The following is a 24,321-nucleotide window of genomic DNA, read 5'->3' as shown; positions in this document are numbered from 1 at the left end:
TGTAATAAGTAATTTAAGGATGGCAGAAAAAAAGCCTGTGTTTCTCCATGTCTTGGTTATGTTTCATCTTTGATAGAGGACCAGAGAACTACAGGCCCTGCTACTGGCTACATGCACCCTGAGATAAGCCCTCTCAAAAGAAAAACAGCCACACGAGTTAAAATAATTTATTATTTCCCATCTGCTGGTACTTAATCCATGCAGGTTCCTATAGGAATACAAAGTGAGTAGCTTTGAGTTACTATCCCCATCCTCAGAGTGAAAGGCGCTGCGAGGTTAAGGGGCTTTAGACCAGGTGGCTACTGGAAGGAGCCCCTGCCTCGGCCGTGCCACCAAACACTCTGTAATTAAAAAAGGCTGATAAAGCCAAAAGAAAACACAGGTTCTTTCACAAGATGCTATTCCTTTTGTTGCATCTTCATTTTTTCCCAGATTGGTACCTGCTTTCTTTGTTAATCTCCAGACATAGGCAATGTGCATGTTTCAGTTTTGGGAGAGTTTTAATTTACAATGCTGAAGACTGTCAGTGTAGCAAAGTCCTATCTGTTTTTGCGTTTCTCTTTTTTGTTTCTGGTGTTTACAGCTTCATTTGCAACTGATGTGGATGTTGCTCTTGCATGGTTTGTGGCTTTTAGGTGCTCAAACAATTTATTTCGGGATGGAAATGTACAGTTGCAGGTTACACAGATGATGGAAACTTCATTCTGCAATGATAAAAAAACCCAGAATGCTTCACATTCATACTGAATATGTAATAAGTGTAGTACACCAATCTGTCATACGCAGTTTCTCTTAGACTATGAAATGTGAATAAGCTCTTTGTTTCTATCACCAATACTGATTAACAAATAAATATATGTATTTTTTTAAAAAAATGCAAATATAACTTCTTGATACTTCAAAGAAGTCTAAGTAAAACCAAGAACAACAATGGAAGCCTTGCCAATCTAATTCAAGATAAAGAATACTTTTGACCTCACCTGACTATACATATAATTCTTTGGGCTCTGAGATGTAGTGAATTTAGTATGTCCTTGCTGTAGTTACTACAGAATTTTGCTGTCTCTGGGAAGCACCAGTACTGGGAAAGATGCAAATATTACTGCCTGTCACTTACCTGGTGAGAACAGCTTTGTCCTCAGTTGTTTAATTTATTTGAACTGCCTTGGATACAGAACTTTAGCAACTTTAGCAAATCTCTTAGAACTGAAGCTTAGTCCTGCTTTTCTCTGCAGGGACAAGAGCTCCAGTCTCCTAGCTTCTAATAAAAACACAGGAATAGAATTTGTGGACTAGAGGCGATCAAAACAACCAACATTGTTTGTAGTAATATGACCACCATATTTTACTTTTCCTATGAAGACAGACCGAGAGAGCTGGGTTGTTCAGCCTGCAGAAGAGAAGGCTCCAGGGAGACCTCACTGCAGCCTTCCAGTGCCTTAAGGGGGCTTATAAAGGGGAGGGAGAGGGACTTTTTAAATGTGCAGAGTGTGACAGAACAAGGGGTAGTGGTTTTAAACTGAAAGAGAGTAGGTTTAGATTAGGTATTAGGAAGAAATTCTTTACTCTGAGGGTGGTGAGGCACTGGAACAGGTTGCCCAGAGAAGCTGTGGATTCCCCATCCTGTAGAATTGTCCAAGGCCAGGCTGGATGGGGCTTTGAGCAACCTGGTCTTAGTGGAAGGTGCTCCTGCCTGTGGTAGAGGGGTTGGAACTTGATGATCTTTAAGGTCCCTTCCAACCTTAACAATTCTATTGTTCTATTTTAAATAGTGTAAGTAATTTGACATACCGTTGCTGGGTTCCCTGAAGATGCCTTAGAACACTTTTTTGCATCCTTGACTTTCTTCCCTTTAGGCTTAGTGCTGCTAATAGACAAAAAGAAACCAAGATCAGTGCACAGGAACATTCAGTTCTCACGAGCTTCTGATGCTTTTCAGTTGCCAGTTTCCCTGCTGCTTTCCCCTGTTCTTCCTTCACAAAACACAATGCACGTGCATCCAGAAAAAGAATTATTTACTTTATACAATCAATTGTTGATCTCAGTACGTTGAATCAGCAATTGGTAAGTGATAGGGCAGTGATTTGCAGTCAAACGCAAAGGACGTTCCAAAGAAGATCCTACACTCTTTGTTTACTATCATATTTATTCAAACCTGCTTTAGAGTAGCCTCCACAGTTCACATTTGTAAATTTGGACTTGTTAGACAGTATCAAACATGACACAAAATGACACGGTGACTGCAACATTTCAACCCAACGCACCTTTTTACTTCACTTTTTGTTTCATTCTCTTGGTTGCCATCATCTGCAGTGCTTGTGTCCTCTGACATAGCACATCCATGGCCATCTTTTACCAACTCCTCTGCTGAGCCACTGTCCTTGTCCATGCTGGGCACTTCCTTTTGTTCAACTGTTTCTTCATCAGCACTCTGATCAAGAGAGTCCTCGTAACTCTGTCCAAACAGAGGAAATGCAAGTTAAATACTTTCAGTTCATTAGTGACCATGTTTATAGTATTATACTCATTTACCTCAAACATGAGTGGGTGGGGAGAAGAGAAAGCCATGGACCCTCTTAATTTTACTGTGTGTTTTCAGTGAGATTGTAACAGATAAAACCTTAGTTCTCCTGTTTTGAAAGATGAGGACACCTGTGGTGAAGGGAAGAAACACCAATAAAACAGCCTCTAAAACTACAGGAGGGGGGAATTTAATTATACGCAAAGCTCAGCCCATTCTGACTACCATGTCTCATTTCACAGATAGTGGTTTGTCTTGTAACTTCACAAAAGCTTAATTATTCAGACTAAAGTTTTCTGTGCCAGACACCTGCATCAGGACACTTGAGCCAAAATAACTGCACTGACTGAAACTGGATAGATGGACTGTATTTTTCTTCCCTAACATTAGAAACACTGGCAGCCTTTTCCACTTACCAGATTAGACTCAATACAAACATTTCAGCAAAATATCAACCCCCTGCCTGAAGCAAAACAGCAAAGCTCCCAAAAGCAGGACAACAAATTTGCCCTAATGCTACATTAATGCAACTCTTTCACCTCTAGCGCAGAGTCTTGGCTACCTCAAAAAACTTGGTTAATCAAGCTTCAGGAAAAGAAAACAAAACCCACAACGATTCCCTGTACTCCATAACACCTGGCAGAGGATGGAGGTTAGGATCTCTCTGCACAAGATTTCAGCTCCTGCTGTGCAAGAGTGTCACCTACTGTCCAGGCTGCAGCAGGCTTCGTTCCCAAACTGAAGGAACAGAGCCACGGTGCCTGTACGCCACCTATGCATTGAGAACAGCCTTTCTGATCTCACACAGAGTAGAAAAGAATTAACCCGAGCCTTATGGCCAGCATGGAAACATGAAGGTCAAGCCAATACTGACTTGGACTATGAACTGGACCAACCAATGTGAAGCTAGTTGCTTGGAAATCTCAGGGAAGTTTCCTGAGGACAAGAGAGAATAATAGAGTGGGAGAGGGCAGAGAAGGTGAACAGAGAATAGGAGACTAGAGGGGTTAGGCTGGGGAAAGACAGAAGATGATCCTGGGAAAGGATGAAAGAGGCAGGATCTGGTACAGACAGCTCACTGGGACAAAGGTAGGACTGAGGACTAAGTAGAGAAGAGGTAATGCTTGAAAAGAATAAAACTTGAGGAAAGCAGACAGAAAAGTGTGCTCACTATGGCACTCCTGCCACTCAAGCCTGAAACACCTTGAAGCTGATGAATTTCACCTGCTGCTGTTGGCACAGAATCTGTCATATCATGCACAGACTCATGCTGGAATACAACAGATTGTTGTTTACAGTTAAAGTGAAAGGTAGAATGGATATGTTCATTCCAACAGCTACAGTCACGGTAGGATGCCAATACAGTGTTAGTCTTTTCACTCCCCACCCCAAATTAGAGATTAACAGACAATACACTATACCAACTCCTGCAACAAAGCCAAAAGCAACATCAAACTGAGCTGTTAATGCACTAAGGCCACTGCTGGTCTTTCTGATTAATTCCTTGCATTCTCCCTATCTGCCTATTTCCATCTATTTTCCTTATACTTCCAGCTGTAGCCTTTTTAGAGCCAGCATCACATGTTAAAATCTGCACAAACAGAACAAAGTGAGGTCTACAAGACTATGATCATATTTTATGATAATAAAGTGCAATAAAAATTATTCTGAAGTCAAAGAATAATTAAAAATATCTTAAAACAATCTTCAAGTGGAATTTCAAGTTCTCCCATTTCACAGGACAAAAAAAACAAGTTAGGAAATAACAAAACCAGGTTGTAAAGTTCCCTGAGTATCATTATATGACTACATACCTTCATTGTTTTCTGTTTCTTCTTCTGCTTCTTTGAGAGTCTGTAAAGATAAGAATTTAAAAATACCTTTTTTCATTAAAAAAAAAACCACAAAAAACAACAAACAAACTAGTGCCAAGCTACCTTTTTCCCTTATCTTCTAAACGGAGATTAGAAGATTTACAGAGGCAGTAGGCACAGAGAGTTAGTCATGCCTGAAATTAAAACAACAGGTCTCCTAAACTACTCATTGCATTTAGTAAAACATTTATTCTGCTCAGACTAAGCCTGAAGATACGAGTGAGTTAGCTGGGATTTTGCTCTGGCCATTTAAAAAATGAAGTTGTACAACTTACTTCATCAATTCTGATTCTAAGCACACTCACTTTCCTTAAATGCCAGCAACCAACTGACAGAAAGTACCAAATCAATAAGCACTGTCTCTGTGCATGTTCCCCTCCTTGAAAAATAGCAATCCCTTCTCTTCCTTAACATGTAACTTTAAGCAGCAGAGATAACACAAGACTACTATTCTACAGCATTTGAATGCAGTCATACTAATGCATACGTTTCACTGGAGCTCTGATGCTAATTGCACAATACTGAGAGTTCCAATGCAACTGCAAATCATCAGAAGCTCCCTCTGAGGGCCACCAAGACTTATTAAATCATGAGTCACAATAACATTAAAACCAATTTAAAGTACTTCTGCTTGGGCATATCTTCTGTTTCTTCCTCCTCTTTAGTATTTACTTCGTTTGCATCATCCAAAGACACAGGAAATTTTCCTTCTTCCTCTTCCAGTTGCTGTCGTAACAGTGCTACCATCTCTCGATGCTTCTTTGATTTTTCGTGATTCTTCATGCTGTAAAGACCAGATCATTACTGCAGGTTGCTGTGAGCAAACACTGTTATATTTACATATAAATTAATAACGAGCCTATTATCCATCACTACAAAGTATGGAAATTTCTGCACTGACAATGTCTCTACTGGATAGACAACACTGACCATTATGTGACGTTAAAAAGCCTTTAAAATGCATTTTTAAAGAAGTTAAAACCCAACACTCCCACCCCCAAGTCCCCAACCACAAGCACTTACGTTTTCTCACTTTTTAAAAATTTGTCACAAGCAGGGCAGTACAGATCATCAACAAATTCAGCTTCTCCAGTTTCATCATTCAGTTTGTCTGAAGAGATCAGTGGGGATCAGAGAGACAAAGTCAGATGAGCAATTTTTGAGCAAGCTGCTCTTTAAGCCCCAGAAAATAGTCACAGCACTGACATTCAACTTCTTCAGTATTACTGACACACAAACAGATCAAGCCTACTTCACTAAATCATATATTAGAATAAATTAACACCTGTAGTTTGATTTCTTCTCATGTTCAAAGGAAAACACCAGAGAGTCACTATCCTGACACCCTCAGCAGGAGGCAGAGCATTGCACTACAGTCAGAACTGCAAGTCTGGGGCTGTAAGTGAGCCAACACTCAGGCTGCAATGACTCAATAGAGATCACCTCACATACCATACCTTCAATGCCTTTTGTCTCCTGTTCTTCTAATTCCTCTTCACCATCTGATCCATCTCCAAATTCCTTTTCATATTGTGCCTCCATCTCTTGCAACTCTCTCTCCAGATCTGACATAGTTATCCAGCTCTGCTCTTTATACTGCTCAGCAAGCCTGCAGTAGAATAATACAGTAACTGCTACACTGTGTCTATGAGATGGGAACTACAGAAACAGTGTTACTTAAAGATAACTTGTTCTTCTCAGGTACTGCAGGAGGAAAATTCTGAACCTATTATGATGGAGAAAACAATTGTCTGTAGAGCCTGGAAATCTGAGCAGTTAATTTATGATGTCAATGATCACATCTACGCTGCAAGCAGAAATATTAATGTAGGTGGGTCCTGCTTGAATTTCAGGCAGAACATGCTGTGCAGCATGGTCAGTATCAAGCTGACAGCAAGGAAGCGAGCTCAATCCTGCTGTAAGATCCAAACTCACAAACAATACAGGACCACAGAATCCACAAGCACATTACTCCTTGACTGTCCACTGTGGGAATGTACCAGCTCAGTTTTCCCAAACTAAGAGTGGCCCAAGTTATCAATCAGTGCATCACAGGACAGCTGAATTTTGCTCCAGCTGGCTTCTGAACTCAAAATTATCAAGCAACTTGTCAGAAAATTACTAACTCTGTTTCAGTGTCCCTAAAGGGACATATATGCATATATAAGTGTATATATATATATTTATATATATATATAAAAAAATTGTATATATCTCTATATATTTTAATTATTATATAAATTTTAATTGGTATGTTGTTATTTTGCTAGTGCACTCTTAAGGATTTAAGCTCCTCCTTCCCATAATGCAAGCAAAAAGTTCTTCCAGTTGAAAAAATTGTGTTTACACTCGAGAGACCACTTCTTCCTATTTTGGGAAAAGTAAAAACATCAGAAACTGCATTTAGTTCAATAAAAGGGTCCTTTCCAAGGAGTTAAATGGAAAAGCAAAAACAAGTTCATTTCTCTGACTTTCTTTTTAGCAGGTACAGTTCCTGCTAAAGGCAGATGGAGCTGATCTAAGTCCAGGCTGCCATAGTCCTGTTCTTCCTCATTCTAAAACTTACCTTCTTTCTTCTTTAAAGGAACAATAACTATTAAATCTTACTTAGCTAAGTAAAACCACACTGGGTTCTGTGCTATTTCAGCCACTCACCCGCAGCACCCAGATAATTATTCTCCAGTTACCTTAGATCTCTACAGGTCAGTACAATGCAGACACTTAAGTTTTAAAAAGCTCAGACTTAAGACCAAAATTAATACCTAAAATTTTCAAGCATGCTTAGAAGAGCAAATGGAGAGGAATCTTAACTTTATACTGTATCGTCATAGATAGTTTCTCTAAGTTAAAAAGATTTGTTCCATGTTTACATACTTGGCTTGTTTGAGCTTCTGTTGCCTCCGAAATTCCTCTGCTTTCCTAGCTTTTTCTGCATTTTGTTCTTCTACAAGTTTTCTGTGTGCCTGTACTCTTTTATCCCTCTTACGAATAAAGGCCACTAGCTGACGGATCAGTTCATTCCTCTCTTTCCTTGCTTTCTCTCTCGTTTTCTTGTTCTCTTTCTCCATAGCTCGTTTCTCCCAGCGGTTTGAGGCTTTTCGTGTGTCATATTCTTCCTTCCAAGCAAAGTTTTTCTGAGTACAGAAACTTTGCCAATATGCATAGAAAGGGTGAACTACCTGTAAGAAAAAAAAATTAAATAAGTCACTTGTTTAGCAGGGGAAACACAAAAACCATACAAATAATTCAGGACTTCTGTAACAGTTTTGTTCTTAACTTCCATACAGGCCACAGTTTTGCCTCAGAGTATAAATAAGTCACATGAAGGTTTAAAGAAATCTCTAATATCATTCTTAAAGTCTGAAAGTGTGTCAATTCTACAACCTTGTCTAAACTATTACAAACTGCAACTTCTACAAACATTCCCTTGCAGGATTGGATCATGCCGACACCAGTGGCCAGTTACTTAGCTGTGCTCTGCTTTTCCTGTCAAACTGAAGAGCACAATCAGAATAAGATTTTCTGTCCACAAGCTGGTATATGCACAGATTGCTATGAACCACCACATTAAATTACACCAAAGGTTGGTCATACATTTCCAACAGCAGCCAGTGACCAGCATAAAAAAAGCAGTAAAACAGACACAGGCACATAATGCTATTTCTTCCCTGTATACTCTCTCTGTATCCAGAACAAGACAGAAATTAATTGCCCTTGATGATACAACAGCACAGAGTCTTCACTTGAACAGTTTAACAAGGGGCTATGTGAAGGGCTCCTGTTTTGTTAGCAAACTATACAACTGCATGTTAAAATTATGCCCTGTAGCTTTCACATCAAAGAAGAAGTGATCTTTACTTATCTTTTTCCTTTTACTATTCACTAGTAAGTGCTAGATTAATAATGTGGCATAATAATTACTTTGGGTTTGTTCTCTATTTCTCTCCAAATAATTATCACCCTTCTGCATTATGTATTTTCAGTAATCACGATATGTCTAAACTCCCTTCTTACATTACTTGCCCCATCAATCTTTCCTTTTACTACTTGCTCCTATATGCGCTACTCCTCATATTTTGAGATACCTCACAGAAGAATTTAACCTAACAGTTTAATATCTCTTCTTATAGTGATTCCTCTTCTCCTTCTGCCATTGTTATTCACACAGACTACAACTATCAACACCGGAAAAATAATTTCCAGCAGCCCATGTACATGCAAAGTTCATGGTTGTGGCCTCTGGCAGGTTAAGTTGCTGCAGTTTTTATCTGCTATCACAAAAACCCAGCTCTATAATTACCATACATTCATATTTTTCATCCAATAACCCAAGTGAGATTAGACTACCTATCTCAGATTTCTACTTCAGAAGATTTCTACTTCAGATACTTCTGTGTAAAAGGATGCACAGCCATCAACTGATGACAGGGATCATCCTCCGCTTCACCAGCTGTATGAGCTGAGACTCTCCTCCTTCTCAGCAGCTACCTTAACAATCTGAAATACAAGCACATCTCTGATATTCTTTAGCAGCCTGTACAGCAGCTCTTGCTGAACTCCCAGGTGGATTTTGCTTTGCCTGCTACTCACACTTGGAGCTGATCACTTTTGTTTATGCATCTAATTGACCTATAAGTCTGCTCTTCCCATGAAGGCTTGTGAACTCATGGCCTTACGAGTACCTTTCCTGGCTGCCTGGCACTGATCAAGCTGCCTCTCAAGTTTCTTGTGAATTCACTGAATAGACCAAACTAGAGAGCACTCACATTACAGATTTTGAAGCCTCTGTGGAGTTTTTGTAGCTCCCTTCTAAAACTTTTCCCACAGTACTCCCACTGAGTAGATCAGTGAGCAGTGCAATGCTGGAATCCTCTGATAGTGTAATCTCTTCCTACTGAACAGAGGCTATTTGCTACTAAATATCTCTACAAATCCTAGGGGAAAAAAAAAGTGAGCACTCTGCTTCCAGAACAGTGTGAATAAGGCAGATTTTAAACCTAGAATTCCAGCCCTTTTTGCAATTATTAATTGACAGCATAAAAGCCACTTTGAGTCTATAATCATATCTATGCCATAGATTCAAAACAAGCAGTTTCCAAAAGATGTTTCAAGATAACTCCATTAAGAGACAGATTTTAGCTGGTTAAGAGACACTACATGTTCTCCCTAGGAAAGATTTCCACTTGTTAAACTGTTCTGGCATCTAAACAACCATTCTGACAGTTCATAAGAAGTTTGATTTGTAACTTTTGTTTCCAACTCCAGTCAAGTTTTATATCATTGAAGTTACTAACTTCTAAGGCATGTATTAATTTAAATTTCATAAATAATTGGCCATACAGTAAAGGTGACAGGGAGCAGACTAGAGGCAACATTTGAGTACACTTGATACCGTGCAGTTATTCCCTAGGAAAACTGTTATTATTTCATTATTTAATTTCAACACAGGAATACTGGTAACCTCAAAAAAGAATCCTAAGTCTGACAGAATATAACAAATAGCTGGCAAACCAGATGACAAGAATTCAGGTGTCCCCTATGCATTTTCTTTTCTTATTTCACAAAGGAAAGCATGCACTATTTTCAGAATCAAATCTTACTACAGGCTAACTGCAGATGTCAAGGTAATCATAGTGGGAGCTCAACACTGCAGGTCAACCACCACATCTATTTTCTATATGCTGTGCTATGCAGTAAGTGCTATGCAGTTTTCCTATACTGGAAAAAATTATCTCAACATCCCTTTCTGTAATGTAAGTTGTGTTAAATATTGGTAAACTGCTCTCATCAGGAACCAAACATCTGTTCTTTTGTTTTACAGGTCTTGCACTCCATTTAAGTTCCACTGGCACACTGGCATAATTATGGTTGGCCTCATGAAATGTTTGTCTGACAACTTACCCTAAAGGCCTGGCTAATACTATAGTCCAACAGGAAATACCAATTTTAATTCACCAAAACACTACAAATTAAAGCACAAGCACTTCCTTTATAGTAATGGTCTACAATAGTAGAAAATACCAGATATATGGTTTTGTATTCACTTCAGAGATCAGCGGGAGCCTTTCCTTTCGTTTCAGTGTGGAACAAAGTAATGGCTTAACTCCATTACCTTCAGTTTAGATTTACACTTGCTCTTACCGTATCATAGTCACTTTGGGAATATCCAAACGTAGGGAATTCTTCAGGATCTTCCTGGGTCATGTATTCCATCTCTTCTTTTGCAATCTTTTCAAAAACCTGTCGATAGACTGCGAAGAATCCCTGAAAAAAATCAAATCAATCCATTAATCAATCAATCTATCTGACTCATTTTGAATGGCTCAATAACAGATGTACAAATGGTCAGGTGCAGGAGTGTATTTTAGAGAAATACTGCAATTCTGCAAAAGCAACCCAAAACCAGGGTAAAGGCCTCATAAGCACTTGCTCTTGACAGGAAGACCCTTCTGTTTAACAAGTTCCATTATCTCGCATGCCTTTTATTTCCATCTCCTTCATGTAGTCTCTGTGTCTCTCACAGCTGTAGTCAAATCTAAACTTAAAAAAAAAAGTATTTTCAGCATGCTGGAGATGGTGATAAGTTTCTACTCGCACAGGATCAGGTTTTGTGGAAGTTCCAGATATGAAATTCATTATTAAGTATCCTATCTTCTTTTAATATGTTACTAACTGACTCCTAGTATAGTAACACAAAGACAAAAAAGTATTTTCTCTTCTGGAGCTTCTTCTGATCACCTGGACCTTTTTAATTTATAGTGAGTATTTTAAAATTCAACAAGGACTCAAAAAATGAGATAGGGAATTAATTTATAGGAAACACACCTTTCTCAAGAACTCTTGTTACAATAATTTTTTGTAGTCTGAAGCATTCTGGCCTGTTAAAAGTATTTCCAAATAAACAGATGGTATTGCAAATCTCTGGCATGATTCACTATATAACATAAATAAATAATATACACACACTTCGCAGTTGTATGACTTAGATGGAAATTATGATTAAGTAATTATTAGACAACATGCAGGAATTAAAGCTTCCCTAAATGTCCAGTTATTAGTACCCATGCTAATAATTCTACACATAACTTTTCAATACAAAACAAATGACAACACTTATAATGGAATTTAAATTGATACCTTAAATTAACTCATTACCTTTTCATCATCTCCATATCCAGAGTAACAGCTAACAGTGAAGTAGCGCAGCAGATCCAAACTATCATCTTGATACTCTCCATCAACTCCTCCTTTCAGCAGAGCCTCCCTGTGATTATCATACCTAGAAAAAATTCACAGCATTCCAGGAGGTAGATACACGGGACGTTCTCCAGGGCTAGTAAGCTAGCAAGTACATCTACTACATCAGTGTATAGCTTAGCCCAGTGTCTGTAATTTGGCTCTCACATCCAAAATCTTCAGAGAGAAAAATAAGACAGTCTCGGTAAATATTCTATCTTGACTTTCAATTTACTTACTGTTACCTTATCTGCAATATCTGTAGCAGTAATTTTTTTAACAGGCAGCTAGCAATCAATCACATTTGAGCAAGATGCTTCAGAAACAGGTAGGACATTATTTAAATCATCTAATACCTATACACACTCAAAAACCCCCAAATCACACACTGGTATATAAAAACCGAAAACCAGTCCTGTATTTTCAAAGAGGACAAACAGCACAGGTGGTTTTAGCTACGTAAACTGCTTCAGACCATTTGAAAAACAAGCTACACGGGACATTTAGAGTGTCAATCTCTTAAATATATGTGTGTGTATTTCAGAATAGACTGTTACAGAAACATAATGTACGTCATTAAGACTTAACATCTGCAGCACCCGAAGGACACTGAACGCGTGCTTGCCCTGGCCAAGGCCGGCAGGGCTGACCAGAGGGGCACCTGTGATACCGTGCAAGCTGCCTCCTGCTCCAGGAGAGGAGACAGAGGCCAACACTGGCGTGTCCCAGAGTACTCCTCGGTGCCCAGCAGACCTTCACCGCAAGCAAGGAAGGCGTGGGTGCGGATCTGTGCCTCTCCAGCAAGGCTGCACGGCTCCCAACCCTTCCAAAGCCTAAAGAGGGCTGCTCCTGCCCATGGATGCCCGCACTGACTTCCCACAAGGCCCAAGGGCAGCACATTCCAAGCCCAGGCAGAGACAGGACCTAACTAAGCCTCTCCGAGGCCAAGCGCCGCTCACCAGGCCCTCTCCTGGGGGTCGCTTAGCACGTCGTACGCCGCCTGGATCAACTTGAACTGCTCCGCCGCCTCCTCCGCGTTCTCGAGGTTTTTATCTGCAGGGCAATTTAACGAAACTGCTGTAAGCGGCTGCACGGCACAGCGGCCGAACCCGCCCCGCCGCCCCCGGCACCCGAGTCAGGCGACTGCCCGGGGCCGCACGGGGCTCCCCGGGCCGGGGCAGAGCGGAGCCGGGGTCGGCCGGGCCCCGCCGCCCGGAGCCGCGGCCGTACCCGGGTGCCAGCGCAGCGCCAGCCGGCGGTACGCCCGCTTCAGCTCCTCCTCGGCGGCGTCGCGCCTCACGCCCAGCACCTCGTAGTGGCACTTCATGGCGGCGGCGGCGGGGTGGCGATACCTCAACCCGCGGGGAAGCGCCGGCCGGCGGGGCGGGGACAGCGGGCACGGCCGCCCCGCGCAGGGAGGAGCGGGGCGGGACCCGCGGGCTGTTGTCACCCGCCGCGGGGAGGCTGCCGGGGAGGAGGGCGGGGCGCTTGGCCCTCGCTGGGAGGTGTGTGTGGGCCCTGGAGCCGCGTGGTGCCGAACTGACCAGGTAGCACAGAATGCTTTGGGTTGGAAAAGATCTTTGTGATCATCGAGTCCAACCTGTGACCGAACACCACCATGTCAGCTAGACCGTGTACTAAGTGCCACGTTAAGTTCTTCCTTAAAACACTTCCAGGGGCGGTGACTCCACCACCTCCCTGGGCAGCCCACTCCAGTGTCTAATCACCCTTTCTGTGAAGAAATTCCTCCTAATGCCCAATCTAAACCTCCCCTGGTGCAGCTTAAGACTGTGTCCTGTTGTCTTGTTGCGAGTTACCTGGGAGAAGAGACTGACCCCCACCTGGCTACAACCTCCTTCCAGGTGCTTGTAGGGAGTGATAAGGTCTCCCCTGACCCTCTTCTCCAGGCTAAACATTCCCACTCCTCATAAGACTTGTGCTTCAAACTTCGTTGTGCTTCACCAGCTTCATTGCCCTTCTCTGGACTCACTCCAGCACCTCAATGTCCTTCCTGAATTGAGGGGCCCAGAACTGGACAAAGTACTAGAAGTATAGTCTTACCAGTGCTCAATACAGGGGGAGAACGACTTCCCCTGGTCCTGCTGGCCACACTGTTTCTGATACAGATATATCTGATTCCTGTGGGTGCTGAGGAGCTCGGGGGCACGGCCAGCACAGCACCCATTCTCAGGTTGTCAGGTAACATTTTCTTTTTGATACCTTAGAGATCTTAGAGTTAGCCCAAGCCGCTTTTTTCTCTAGATCAGGTGTGTATCAGTGGGCACTGCATGAAGAGAGCTTTGGATCAGACTGCGAGATCTAGAGGGCCTGATCTCACTGTCTGATCCAAAGATGATGAGTTGAATATGAGTCAGCAGTGCCCTGGCAGCCAGGAGAGCCAGTCGTGTCCTAGGGGGCATCAGGCAAAGCACAGCCAGCTGGGCAAGGGAGGGGATTTTCTGCTCTGCTCTGCAGCTGCCTCACCTGGAGTATTGCGCGCAGTTTGAATCACCTCAATAGAAGAAGGGTGTAAACATATTGGAGTTTATCAGGAGGAGGACAACCAAGATAGAGAAAGGTCTTGAGGGCTTTGGGGGGACCTCACTGCATGTACATCTTTTTCATGGGGATTTTGGTTGGGATAGAGCTAATTTTCTTCACAGTAGCAGGCATGGAGCTGTGTTTTGGATCTGTGCTGGAAACAGTGTTGGTAATAACAGAGATGTTTGCATTATTGCTGAGCAGAGCTCAGTCAAGGCATTTTTGCTCCTCACCCCACCCCACCAACAAGAAGGCTGGAGGTGCACAAGAAGCTGGGAGGGGACACAGCCAGGACAGCTGACCCGAGCTGACCACAGGGCTATCCCATCCCATGCTCAGTATACAAAGCTGGAAGAAGAGAGAAGACAGGGGACATTCAGAATGATGACATTTGTCTTCCTAAGTCACAGTTACATGTGATGGGGCCTGGCTCTCCTGGGAATGGCTGAACACCTGCCTGCACAGAGGAAGTGGTAGATAAATTCCTTGTTTTGCTTTGCTTGCATGCATGGCTTTTGCTTTACCTATTAGTCTTTATCTCAAACCATGAGTTTTCACTCACATCCTTCTGATTCACTTCCCCATCCCACTAGGGGAGAGTGACCCTGCGTCAGAGAAACAGTACTGCATCAGGGAAAGTTCAGGTTGGACACTGGGAAAAAGTTGCTCACCCAGAGGGTGGTCAGTTCCTGGAACAGGCTCCCCAGGGAAGCAGTCATGGCACCAAGCCTGTCAAGAGTTAAGAAGGATCTGGATGAAGACCGTAGTCATATGGTTTGGTGATACACAGTTCTCCAAAGAGTTAACTTGGACTCAATGATACTCATGCATCCCTTACAACTCATTTGTGATCGGGTATTAGACCACATGAACTGAGCACATGCCTGTGCAGAAGAAATTCACATCTTTCTTTCCAATCAGATGGCCCACAGATCATTTGTTGCAGAGGTCATACTGAATTTCCCTTGCCCTGCTGGGTGGGATATTTAACGCTTAACAGGTCAGCTTCCTCTTTGGAACCTGTGTCTGTTCAGCACTAAGACAGCAGAAAATGAAACAGAGGAATCAAACAGAAACAGAGCATGAACAAGACCTTGAAGCACAGGGAAGTTGAGGAAGTGCACAGGGAGACAGAACTAGTCAGTGGAAGAACCAGGTCTTAAGGTCTGGAACTGTGAAGTGGCTTAAAGATACGTAATTAAGAAATAGCCCCAGAGACATCTGTAACTACTCGCTAACATCAGTCAAGGACAGTGGCTTGGAATCAGACTTCAGGTATTAGAGAAAAAAAAAAATTACTGTGGGGGTGGGGAGGCACAGAAACAGGTTGCCCAGCACAGTTCTGGATAACCCATCCATGGAAGCGTTTAAGGCTGGGTTGGATGGGATGTCATGATATTTTTCAAAACCCAGAATCCCAGAAGACAAAAAAAGAACACACACGCAATCCTAATAAAGAAATGGATATTTTGTTTACTTAAAACTGAACTCCAAATAGTTTTGCCTGTAGAAACAATTATTTACAATATTATGTCAATATAGCTAGTTTCCACCCTTGCAACATTTATGCTGATGCTTCAGTTCTGAATAGCTTTTTTTGTTTCTTCCTCTGAATTTTGCGTAGTTTCTTTTTATCTTTAACAATTGGCTTTGACTCTGGTTTCACAAGCTGTATTTCCACTGGCTTTTCTTCAGCTGGAGTTTCAAAGACCACTTCGGTAGGATCTTCTTTAACAAGGACCTTACTCGCTTTTTTCTTCTCCTTTTGCACTTCTTTCACATGCTGTTTCTCTCTAAACTTAGCTGCCACTGACAATCTTATCAGCCGACGATGCTATAAGAATTTAAATTTGAACATGTTTCAAATAAGCAATAGGAAGAAACCCAGTATTAAATAAACATGTGGTAATTGCTCTGCTTAGTGGTCAAAATCCTCAGTGTAATGCCATCGTTTCAGTGACATCACTTCTGCATTCATTCCATGCTCACAGGATTACAAATTACAAAATTACTCTGTTCTCAAATTATTATCAGTTGGGGCTCTTTTCTATGAAGGGTCTTGGAGAAGGGCATGTGTGATGCTCCTGCAGAGACAGACTGCAAGATTGGTTTTCAAATAAGTTGCTGAATGAAAGAGAAAACAAAGAACTGCTTACCATATTTGGGGACTGGTAATGAGGATTTTCATACAGAGTTGGTCCTCCAAAGCTACCTTGGAAGATTTTTATGAGGTTCAGGACAAAACGAGGCCCAATTTCTACTAGAGATGCATCTTCTTCTATTATCTGCAATAAAAAGAAGACTTTCTTAAATTCTCATGGAACAAATGGCAGTATATGACCTTGTAGGCACCTTTACACATGGTAACGAACAAATGAATTTAAATCTGAGATATGGTGCCCCTGAAGCTGATAAGCTAGACTTGTATAAACCCAGTTCTGTACATAAAGCAGGTCTTTTAGGTTAGAGTCAGCTTTTAGAGAGTACTAGGTATTTGTGAATTCTTCCTTTAGGAAGTAAGCTCCAGCTCACTTTGGGTCAAAGCAGCAAGTAAGGTTACAGTGCAAAGTGTAGGCTTTGTAGGGTAGTACTTCCCGTTACCAAGACACCCATCACAGAACCACAACTCACTGAATGAAGGTTGATCGAACCAGATCTCTCCAGAGATACAGGAGAAGGTAAGTCATTTCAGGACTGAATCTGGAAGCACTAGACACTGGCATATCCAAATAATAATAATGATTCTTCTCACTTTATTTTAATCAATAGATTTGATATGAAATTACTCCACTGAGCTCCTTCTGAAGAGCTAAGCGAGACCACTAACCTGGTAATTCCGAAACCAGATCCTCTCATCTGTAACGGTGAAGGTGAAAACATGATCGACAAAAGGTTGGCTTTTGGGGTGATACTGTGGTGTACTAAATATCTGTAATAAGAGGAAGCATTTCTGAGTATCTGCAGTTTAAGAGATCAAGCATAAATGGCTCAGTTTAAATTCGTTTTAATTTACTAAGATCCCAATCCCAGGTTACACTTCAAAATTCAAAACTTAAGAACAAGTATTCAAGTCACATTAAGAATATGACCCAAATATCTTAAGGACTTTTTGAAAGTCTAGAAGTGTGAAACTGCTACTTGAAAAAACACTTGAGATTTTTAAGTATGTTGCCAAAAAACATTTCCAATGAAGAAGACACACAGGACAGCAGAACTACAGACTGACCTGAATAAACAATTCTTTCAGCAGGGCATAGTGTGGCTCCTTGTCAAATATCTACAAAAAATAAAAATTGAATTTTACACACAAATCTAAATGCAATAGTCATGCAAAGAGAACAAAAGCAAAGCCAATGAAATGAAAACTATACTTACTGGATCAAAAGACAAGAGGGGCCGTGAGCCCCTTAGGCAATTTCCTGTCATCTTCAATTCAGCCAGTGTGTGAACTACAGTGATTTTTAAAAAGGTATATCATTTTAGTACTTACAGAAAACTGTACAAAGAAGCAAGAGTACAAACACAATAATGTCAACCAGCTTACCGTTCTGCACTAAGAATTTAGCTGACGGTCCCTGTGGTGTGTTTGAAAGCCTGCGGAGGACAGGGGGTGGGGAAGACAGAAAAGAAAAACATTAACAGCAGCCAGATGGTATGCTGGATTTCCACAGTACACCCTCACTCCTGTATTGAAGTAATTTTGGTTGCTTTCATAACATTATCGAGTTCCTTACCTGCTTTCTAAATAATTTTATAACATACTTCTGTAAACGGTCTACAAAAGCTGGTCATCCATTGTAAACTTGCAATATCCACAGAAGTGCAATATTAGAACAGATTTAACTAAGCAACGCTATTTCATGCATCTTCACTATTACAGTAAGAAACTTAAGCTAAAACTGAAGCATCTGCAGCTATATATAGAAATGTAACAAAACATAACATTTCCTTACCACATATAGAGATCCTGTTTCTTTTTGGCTTCAAAAAAGATGCACTTATTGCAGTTTTTCATTTCACACACCTAAACAAGATGTTCAAATTAGCTGTTTACAAACATTTTGAAGATATTACCAAAAACTTTCCACATTCATCACTATTAATGTTCAAAAGCAAAGGTTTTGACTTAATAAATTCCACCTAATGATCCCAAAACTTTAGTTGAAGCACTTGTTTTGTTGACAAACCTCACATAATTATTAAAAAGAAAAATAATTTCATTAAAGCTACAAACAACCTGATAAGCTCTCCAGGCATAAACTTGAGAGCAGCAGCTGTAATGTTACGTCCTAGGTTCAGGACTACCACTGTCCTACTACATTGTCTGAGCTGGCTGCATATTTGTGTCCTGCATTCTTCAAGTATGAACTATGCTACACCTCTCACCTACATAGAAGGTTTTATTTCTTCATGATGAAAATCTACATTTAATTAGAAGTTTAATTTTGGTTTCATTAATCAAAATTCAACTTCCTGTTTTAACACAGGTGTTTTCAAATATCAATAATTTTCACCTATGAAGTTATACAACTCCTATAACTAGTATGAGATCCTCTGAACTTGGCTGCCCTTTTCCCTTGCACATTGGATTTTCATAGAAAATTTAAAAAAGAAAATAAGCACTAGAAAGATCCTTAGTTACCTCATTAATTACAAATAACTGGTCTTTACGGTCCATTTTAGTATCTGGAAGATAAGAACAACATTTATGAGGCTGGAAAGACAATTTAACACAAGTCATTCTTTTAACAGGCAGTCCTTTTTCAAGAATTTTACTAGTTTAAAAATGGAAGATTAACCATCAAGTGGTTTCAGTCCTGTTATGGAATAAATAAGCATAGCAGCAAAACTGTGCACTTGCAGGACTGATGCCACAGGATTAATTTCCCAGGAAATATTAAGATATGACAGGTCCTGTATTTGTTGGCTCAAAAGGGGTTTGGTGTTTGCTTAAGATACAAGTTTCATTAAAACACTTATGTACCATATTCAAAAAAAAAAAGAACAGGTTGCTAGAAGTTCTTGGTTTAAAAGTATTCTGAAAATATAACCTAGGAATGATGCTTAACCCTACCTGCTTTAGAGTGAGGCATCAATGTTCTTAAATCTTGCATTAGGTGCCTTGTTCTGAAATTAATTCCACGAGAGGAGAATATCAGCACTCGCTCCTTATTCTTCCATTTACCCTAAGAAAAAGACATAAAAGTTACCTGGGAAGTTTCTAGCCTTAATAATACTACAACACAGCAAAAATAAATGTTCGGACAGTAACTACAAAACCCACATTTGTTATTATCTGTCCACCAGGCAAGAGCAGTGGCTTTCCTAGAGAATGCAGGGGCCTTGCTTTTACAGGAGGAACTGTCCTCCATCCTGCTCCAGTGTGCTCCCAGATAAAGCCTTTCCCTCGCACCACAGTATTAAGAAGCCACTTATTCACAAAAAGCACCTCTCCTTCCCTGCAAAACGAGCTCAGGTACAGCCCCAGAGCACAGTTCCGCTTTTCCTACCCACGAGCATCCGACGAAATCTCTGCCCTACACGTGCTACTCTTTGTTTTTCTTGTAAGGAACCTATAACGCAATTACTGAACGCTCCCCAGGATGACTCCTAAATGGAACAGGCACCATTTCCATATACCTTTTGTGTACAACAGAATTACCCAACTCTTTCAAACACTTCTGAGATCACGGTAACCCATCTTATTTACACCGACCAGAACAACGCTCTTCGCGTACCCTCACAGACACACCACACCACCGCCTTACTCCTACTCGCGCTGGCATTATAAAAGATTATGACTAAGCTAAGCAGCGGTGTTCCCGCAGGCAGCCCGAGCGCCGGCACCCCGGGGAGGCCGAACTCCTCGGGAGGAGGCGCGCTCTCCCGGCGGTACCTGGGACACGGGCGGCGGGATGCTGTATTCCTGCGGGGCTCCGGCCGGGGCCGCCTCTGCCTCTGCCGCGCCGGGGCCGGTCCTGGCGCGCTTCCCCTTTCCCGGCGGGAGCGCCTCACGCTTCCTCTTCCCCGCCGCCATCTCGCCCCACGCCGCGCACGCCGCTCCCGCCCTTCCTGAGCTCGCAACTTCCTCCGCTCCCGCTTCCTGCGCCGCCCCTTCCGTCCCGCCCCGCTCCCGTCCCTCCTCTCCCGGCATCCAGACATGCCGTTCTCGGCGCCGCCGCCTGCCAGCGGCGAGCCCTACGTGCTGTCCGCCAGCCTGGACAACGCGCGGCACCTCTCCAGCCTCCTGCGGGCCGTGCACTTCCAGGACCACGCCACGTGCTTCGCCACGGCCAGCGGGCTGCGCGTGACCGTGGAGGATGCCAAGTGCATCCAGGCCAACGCCTTCATCCAGGTGGGACATCGGCGAGGCGGAGGGCACCGCTGTGGGAGACCTTAGAAAGCTCCCGGTTACCGCGTGTGTCCGGTCCTGGGCTCCTCAGCACAAGAAGGACAAGGAACTACTGGAGAGAGTCCAGCGGAGCCCGTAAAGATAATTAAGGGTCTGGAGCATCTCTCTTATGAGGAGAGACTGCGGGAGCTGGGCCTGTTTAGGGAAGAGAAAACTGAGAAGGGATTTCATTAATGCATATAAAATACATATCTCAAAAGCAGGTGCCAGGAGGGCAGTGACAGACTCTTTCCAGTGGTGCCCAGCAACAGGACAAGGAGCAATGGCCATAAACTAAAACACAAGAAGTTCCACCTCAACATGGGGAAGAATTTCTTTACATTGAGGGTGGCGAGGCACTGGAACAGTTGCACAGGGGGATCGTGGAGTCTCCCTCTTTGGAGGTATTCAAAACCCCCCTGGATGTGTTCCTGTATCGCCTGCAGTAGGTGACCGTGCCTTGACCGAGGTCGCTGAGATCCAGCGATCCCTTCCAACCCTAAGAACCCTGTGATTCTGTGTATACCCGCAGAGAAGGGGAGACTTTGGTCACAGTGAGGCTGCCGTGTGGTGTCTGTGCTGCCGAAAGGCCAACCCTTGTGCCTGGTGTGTTCCTGCACACCTGCCAGCGTGCTAGGCTGGCACTCTTTTTTAATGTGTTGGCACCTGCCAGGCCCGTGGCTTCTTCTGGCCATGCTGTGCTTGGATCCGCGAGCAAGTTCTCAGATTATCCATCTTTAAGTGGTTTTATTATGTCTCATCCCAAAGCCAAAAGGTGGGATTTATGTCAGCTACAAAAGAGAGCAGAGATTCACAGGTACTTGTTTGAAGTTACCAGCTGGGCTGAGATGGTTGTGCTGCTCTCAGTGTGCCACAGGATGGGGTTTGCCCTCTGGAGGGCAAATAAAATACGTACTGCTTTCCCAAAACCAGCTCACGTCACCCGGCTTTGTTTCTGAGATATTTCTGTTTCTGCAGGTGCTACAAAGCAGTGAGTGCCAGTGGCAAATGGGAATGTGTAGAGCAGTTTACCCCCATCAGGCTAGTCAAAGGCAGGATTCAGCACATATTTCAGTGTGGTGAACTCAGTGTTCGATTCTGTTCTTACATTCTTTTATTATTTGAAATGTTTGTTTATGCTTTGAGCAAAGAAAAGTAAGTATTGTTTCTGGAGAAGGGTAATGCATTGTACAGTTCCATGAATGTTTCCAGCTCCAGAAGTAGGCAGCTTTAGGCTTTAACGTTTGTGGCTCGTTTTTAAAACATAAAAGTCAAGTGTTTAGGTTTTCATGCTTATGCTATGCTACCTTGTTTTGACTGTGACCTGATTGCATTTTGCTAGTTTTGGGGATGAAGACCCCTTTTACTATAATCGATACTGTGTTGCTTCTAGAAATCACTTTGAGTGGCGCTGATTTCTGAAAGTGAAAGCTCTGAATTTAAGGAAGTAAGTGCAAACTGTAAAATAATTACAGAGACATCCCATTTTTCATCTCTTTAACTTACAGGCAGAAATTTTTCAGGAATTTGCTGTTCAGGAGGAATCAGTGATGTTTCGGATCAATTTGTCTGTTCTTCTTGACTGCCTAACCATTTTTGGAACCAGTTCTTTGCCAGGTGTGGTATATTTCCTGTGAATACTTGCAAGGCTGTGTGGGTGCTGCAGGATGCACTGTGTACTCAGGTGGAGTGGAGTGATACCATGGCAGCTCCTTGGGCAGTTCTGCTGTTGCAGCTGCATATTGAACTCCACATTTCTCTGCCGTTTTGGTTGTGAATGACCTAAAGACCTGAATCAAGTGATTTTGGGAAACCAGATGTTCAGGGGGTGATTGTGTTGCAAAAGAAGGGTGTGACTGCAATGCAAGCTAAGCTGCATTAACTTCGGTTTGGGTTGCACAAATTACAACAGTAGTAGAACTGCATGATGAGAGCCACAGAGCCTCAGGACCATGGAGGATTTTCCAATTCCTCTGAACTAATTGTAGCATATATAGGTAACATTAACCTGCTTGGTAGATTAAGTGGTTTGGATTTGACCTGTCTACACACAAATCATTTAGTTTTGCTGCATAACACTTCAGACTGCGTCTAGGAGGCTGCACTAAGTAATGTAATGTATGTATTGGAGGCTGGACCAAACACACTGAATCAAGTTGATCTGTGCCTCTTGTGCCAGTAGCATGTGAATTTTCTGAAGTGATCAAATGTACTAGGTTTGCTCTCTGCAGAATGTATATTTCATTCTCTTTTTCAGGAACATCAACGGCCCTTAGGATGTGTTATCGTGGTTATGGTTATCCCCTGATGCTGTTCTTGGAAGAAGGGGGAGTAGTGACAGTGTGCAAAATTAACACTCAAGAACCTGAGGAGTTGTTAGATTTTGATTTCTGCAGTACAAAGGTGGTTAATAAAATCATCCTGCAGTCAGAGGGGCTACGAGAAGCATTTGCTGAACTGGATATGACCAGTGAAGTTCTGCAGATTACCATGTCTCCAGATAAACCCTACTTCAGGTACTGGAAACTCTGCTTTCAACTCAAATGTTCATGCTTGGCCTCCGTTGGTGAGAACTGGAAGTTCTCAGGGCGGAGAGAAGGGTACTGCTTCATTTCAGGAAGAATTTTAATGAATATAGCAAATCACAGTATGTAATCTAATTAACATAGTAAACAGTTCTCAACCTGGTAAATGTGACACTGGTTTGGACAGGTTAGCATTTTTAGTTAAGGGGAAACAGACAGCTATGTTTTGTGAGAGAGCCATTGGAATATGCACAGTGACTCATTCTGATAAGTTTTTAGAGAGCTGTGAGCACGTATTTCGAGATGGTGCTTTTTGTCTTCCAGGTTATCCACTTTTGGAAATGCTGGAAGTGCACATCTGGACTATCCTAGGGACTCTGATTTGATGGAAGCATTCCACTGTAACCAGACTCAGACAAACAGGTTAGGAAGTCTGTCATCCATGCCCTCTGTGCCAGGTCATGCATTCTTGATGAGAAGTTTAAAAACTGTTCTTGCATTACTGTAACATTTATTTCACTAGTACGGGGGGAAAAAATATTTCCTATCTGATAAAAATCTGTGTCTGTAATCAAAAGCTAAGTGTTAACAATATCAGCCTGATGTTGTTACCAAGTAAAGACCAAATAGGTGTATAGCTAATTGTTTTTTATTTATTCTGTGGCATTGTTTGAGAGTAATGTTTCAGCTCCTCTTTGCACAATGTATTTTTTTCAGATTACTTTTTTTCTTCCTGTAGGTACAAGATTTCTTTGCTTAAACCATCTACAAAGGCACTGGCTTTATCTTGTAAAGTGTCCATTCGAACAGATGCTCAAGGATTTCTTTCACTTCAGTATATGATCAGGAATGAAGATGGACAGATCTGTTTTGTGGAATACTATTGTTGCCCTGATGAGAATATTACTGAAGCAGAACTGTAGATCTATGTGCTGGCATCTGTAATATATTTTTTATTATATAAAATATGATATTTTTTTTACTAATTAAATGAAAGCTGTAAAGATTGATAGACTTAATATTGTCCTTTTTTTTTTTTTTAACTCTGGAATAAGAAATCTGAGGACTTTAATTTTCTTCCCTTCCATTTCTTAGCTTGACTCAAAAAAACTGACTCTGAAAAAGCAAAAAGTGGAGTTGATCTCCTGTAGACACTGGTTGCAGCACAGATGTTAAAGTAGTGTTTGCTGCTTTTTACAATGTTCTCCAAGAATTTTTGTTTCTGTTTTGTTT

At 42.0% G+C, this 24,321-nt stretch overlaps 3 protein-coding genes across 5 annotated transcripts; 1 reads left to right on the top strand and 2 right to left on the bottom strand.

The window, feature by feature from the left end:
- Positions 1-151: 151 nt before the first annotated feature.
- DNAJC21 (DnaJ heat shock protein family (Hsp40) member C21) lies at positions 152-13,041 on the bottom strand. 3 transcript variants are annotated; one of them, XM_064642025.1, is made up of 12 exons: positions 12,862-13,041; positions 12,591-12,684; positions 11,551-11,674; positions 10,537-10,659; positions 7,270-7,574; positions 5,853-6,004; positions 5,419-5,506; positions 5,012-5,179; positions 4,336-4,375; positions 2,265-2,455; positions 1,792-1,864; positions 152-704 (listed from the first exon to the last, which is right to left on the bottom strand). In XM_064642025.1, exons 1-12 carry the CDS (start codon positions 12,956-12,958, stop codon positions 540-542), a joined length of 1,620 nt encoding a protein of 539 aa, XP_064498095.1. In that variant the 5' UTR covers positions 12,959-13,041; the 3' UTR covers positions 152-539. The 3 variants fall into 3 exon arrangements, with proteins under 3 accessions (XP_064498095.1, XP_064498094.1, XP_064498097.1); XM_064642024.1 differs by having other exon boundaries at positions 1,792-1,867; positions 12,862-13,040; XM_064642027.1 differs by having other exon boundaries at positions 1,792-1,867; positions 5,021-5,179; positions 12,862-13,038.
- Positions 13,042-15,625: 2,584 nt separating this feature from the next.
- Positions 15,626-20,551, bottom strand: BRIX1 (biogenesis of ribosomes BRX1). The gene is made up of 10 exons (XM_064642031.1): positions 20,069-20,551; positions 19,247-19,358; positions 18,815-18,858; positions 18,126-18,196; positions 17,717-17,766; positions 17,548-17,621; positions 17,399-17,449; positions 17,000-17,101; positions 16,329-16,457; positions 15,626-16,006 (listed from the first exon to the last, which is right to left on the bottom strand). The coding sequence occupies exons 1-10, from the start codon at positions 20,534-20,536 to the stop codon at positions 15,737-15,739; spliced, it is 1,371 nt and encodes a 456-aa protein (XP_064498101.1). The 5' UTR covers positions 20,537-20,551; the 3' UTR covers positions 15,626-15,736.
- Positions 20,552-22,190: 1,639 nt separating this feature from the next.
- RAD1 (RAD1 checkpoint DNA exonuclease) lies at positions 22,191-24,096 on the top strand. Its single transcript, XM_064642032.1, has 3 exons — positions 22,191-23,079; positions 23,413-23,511; positions 23,828-24,096. The coding sequence occupies exons 1-3, from the start codon at positions 22,796-22,798 to the stop codon at positions 24,009-24,011; spliced, it is 567 nt and encodes a 188-aa protein (XP_064498102.1). The 5' UTR covers positions 22,191-22,795; the 3' UTR covers positions 24,012-24,096.
- The last annotated feature ends 225 nt before the right edge of the window (positions 24,097-24,321 follow it).

The sequence above is a fragment of the Pseudopipra pipra genome, chromosome Z (genome assembly GCF_036250125.1).
Source record: "Pseudopipra pipra isolate bDixPip1 chromosome Z, bDixPip1.hap1, whole genome shotgun sequence".
Classification (NCBI taxonomy): domain Eukaryota; kingdom Metazoa; phylum Chordata; class Aves; order Passeriformes; family Pipridae; genus Pseudopipra; species Pseudopipra pipra.
The sequence above is the reverse complement of the archived record's forward strand: the minus strand, read 5'-3'. Positions and strand labels throughout refer to the sequence as shown.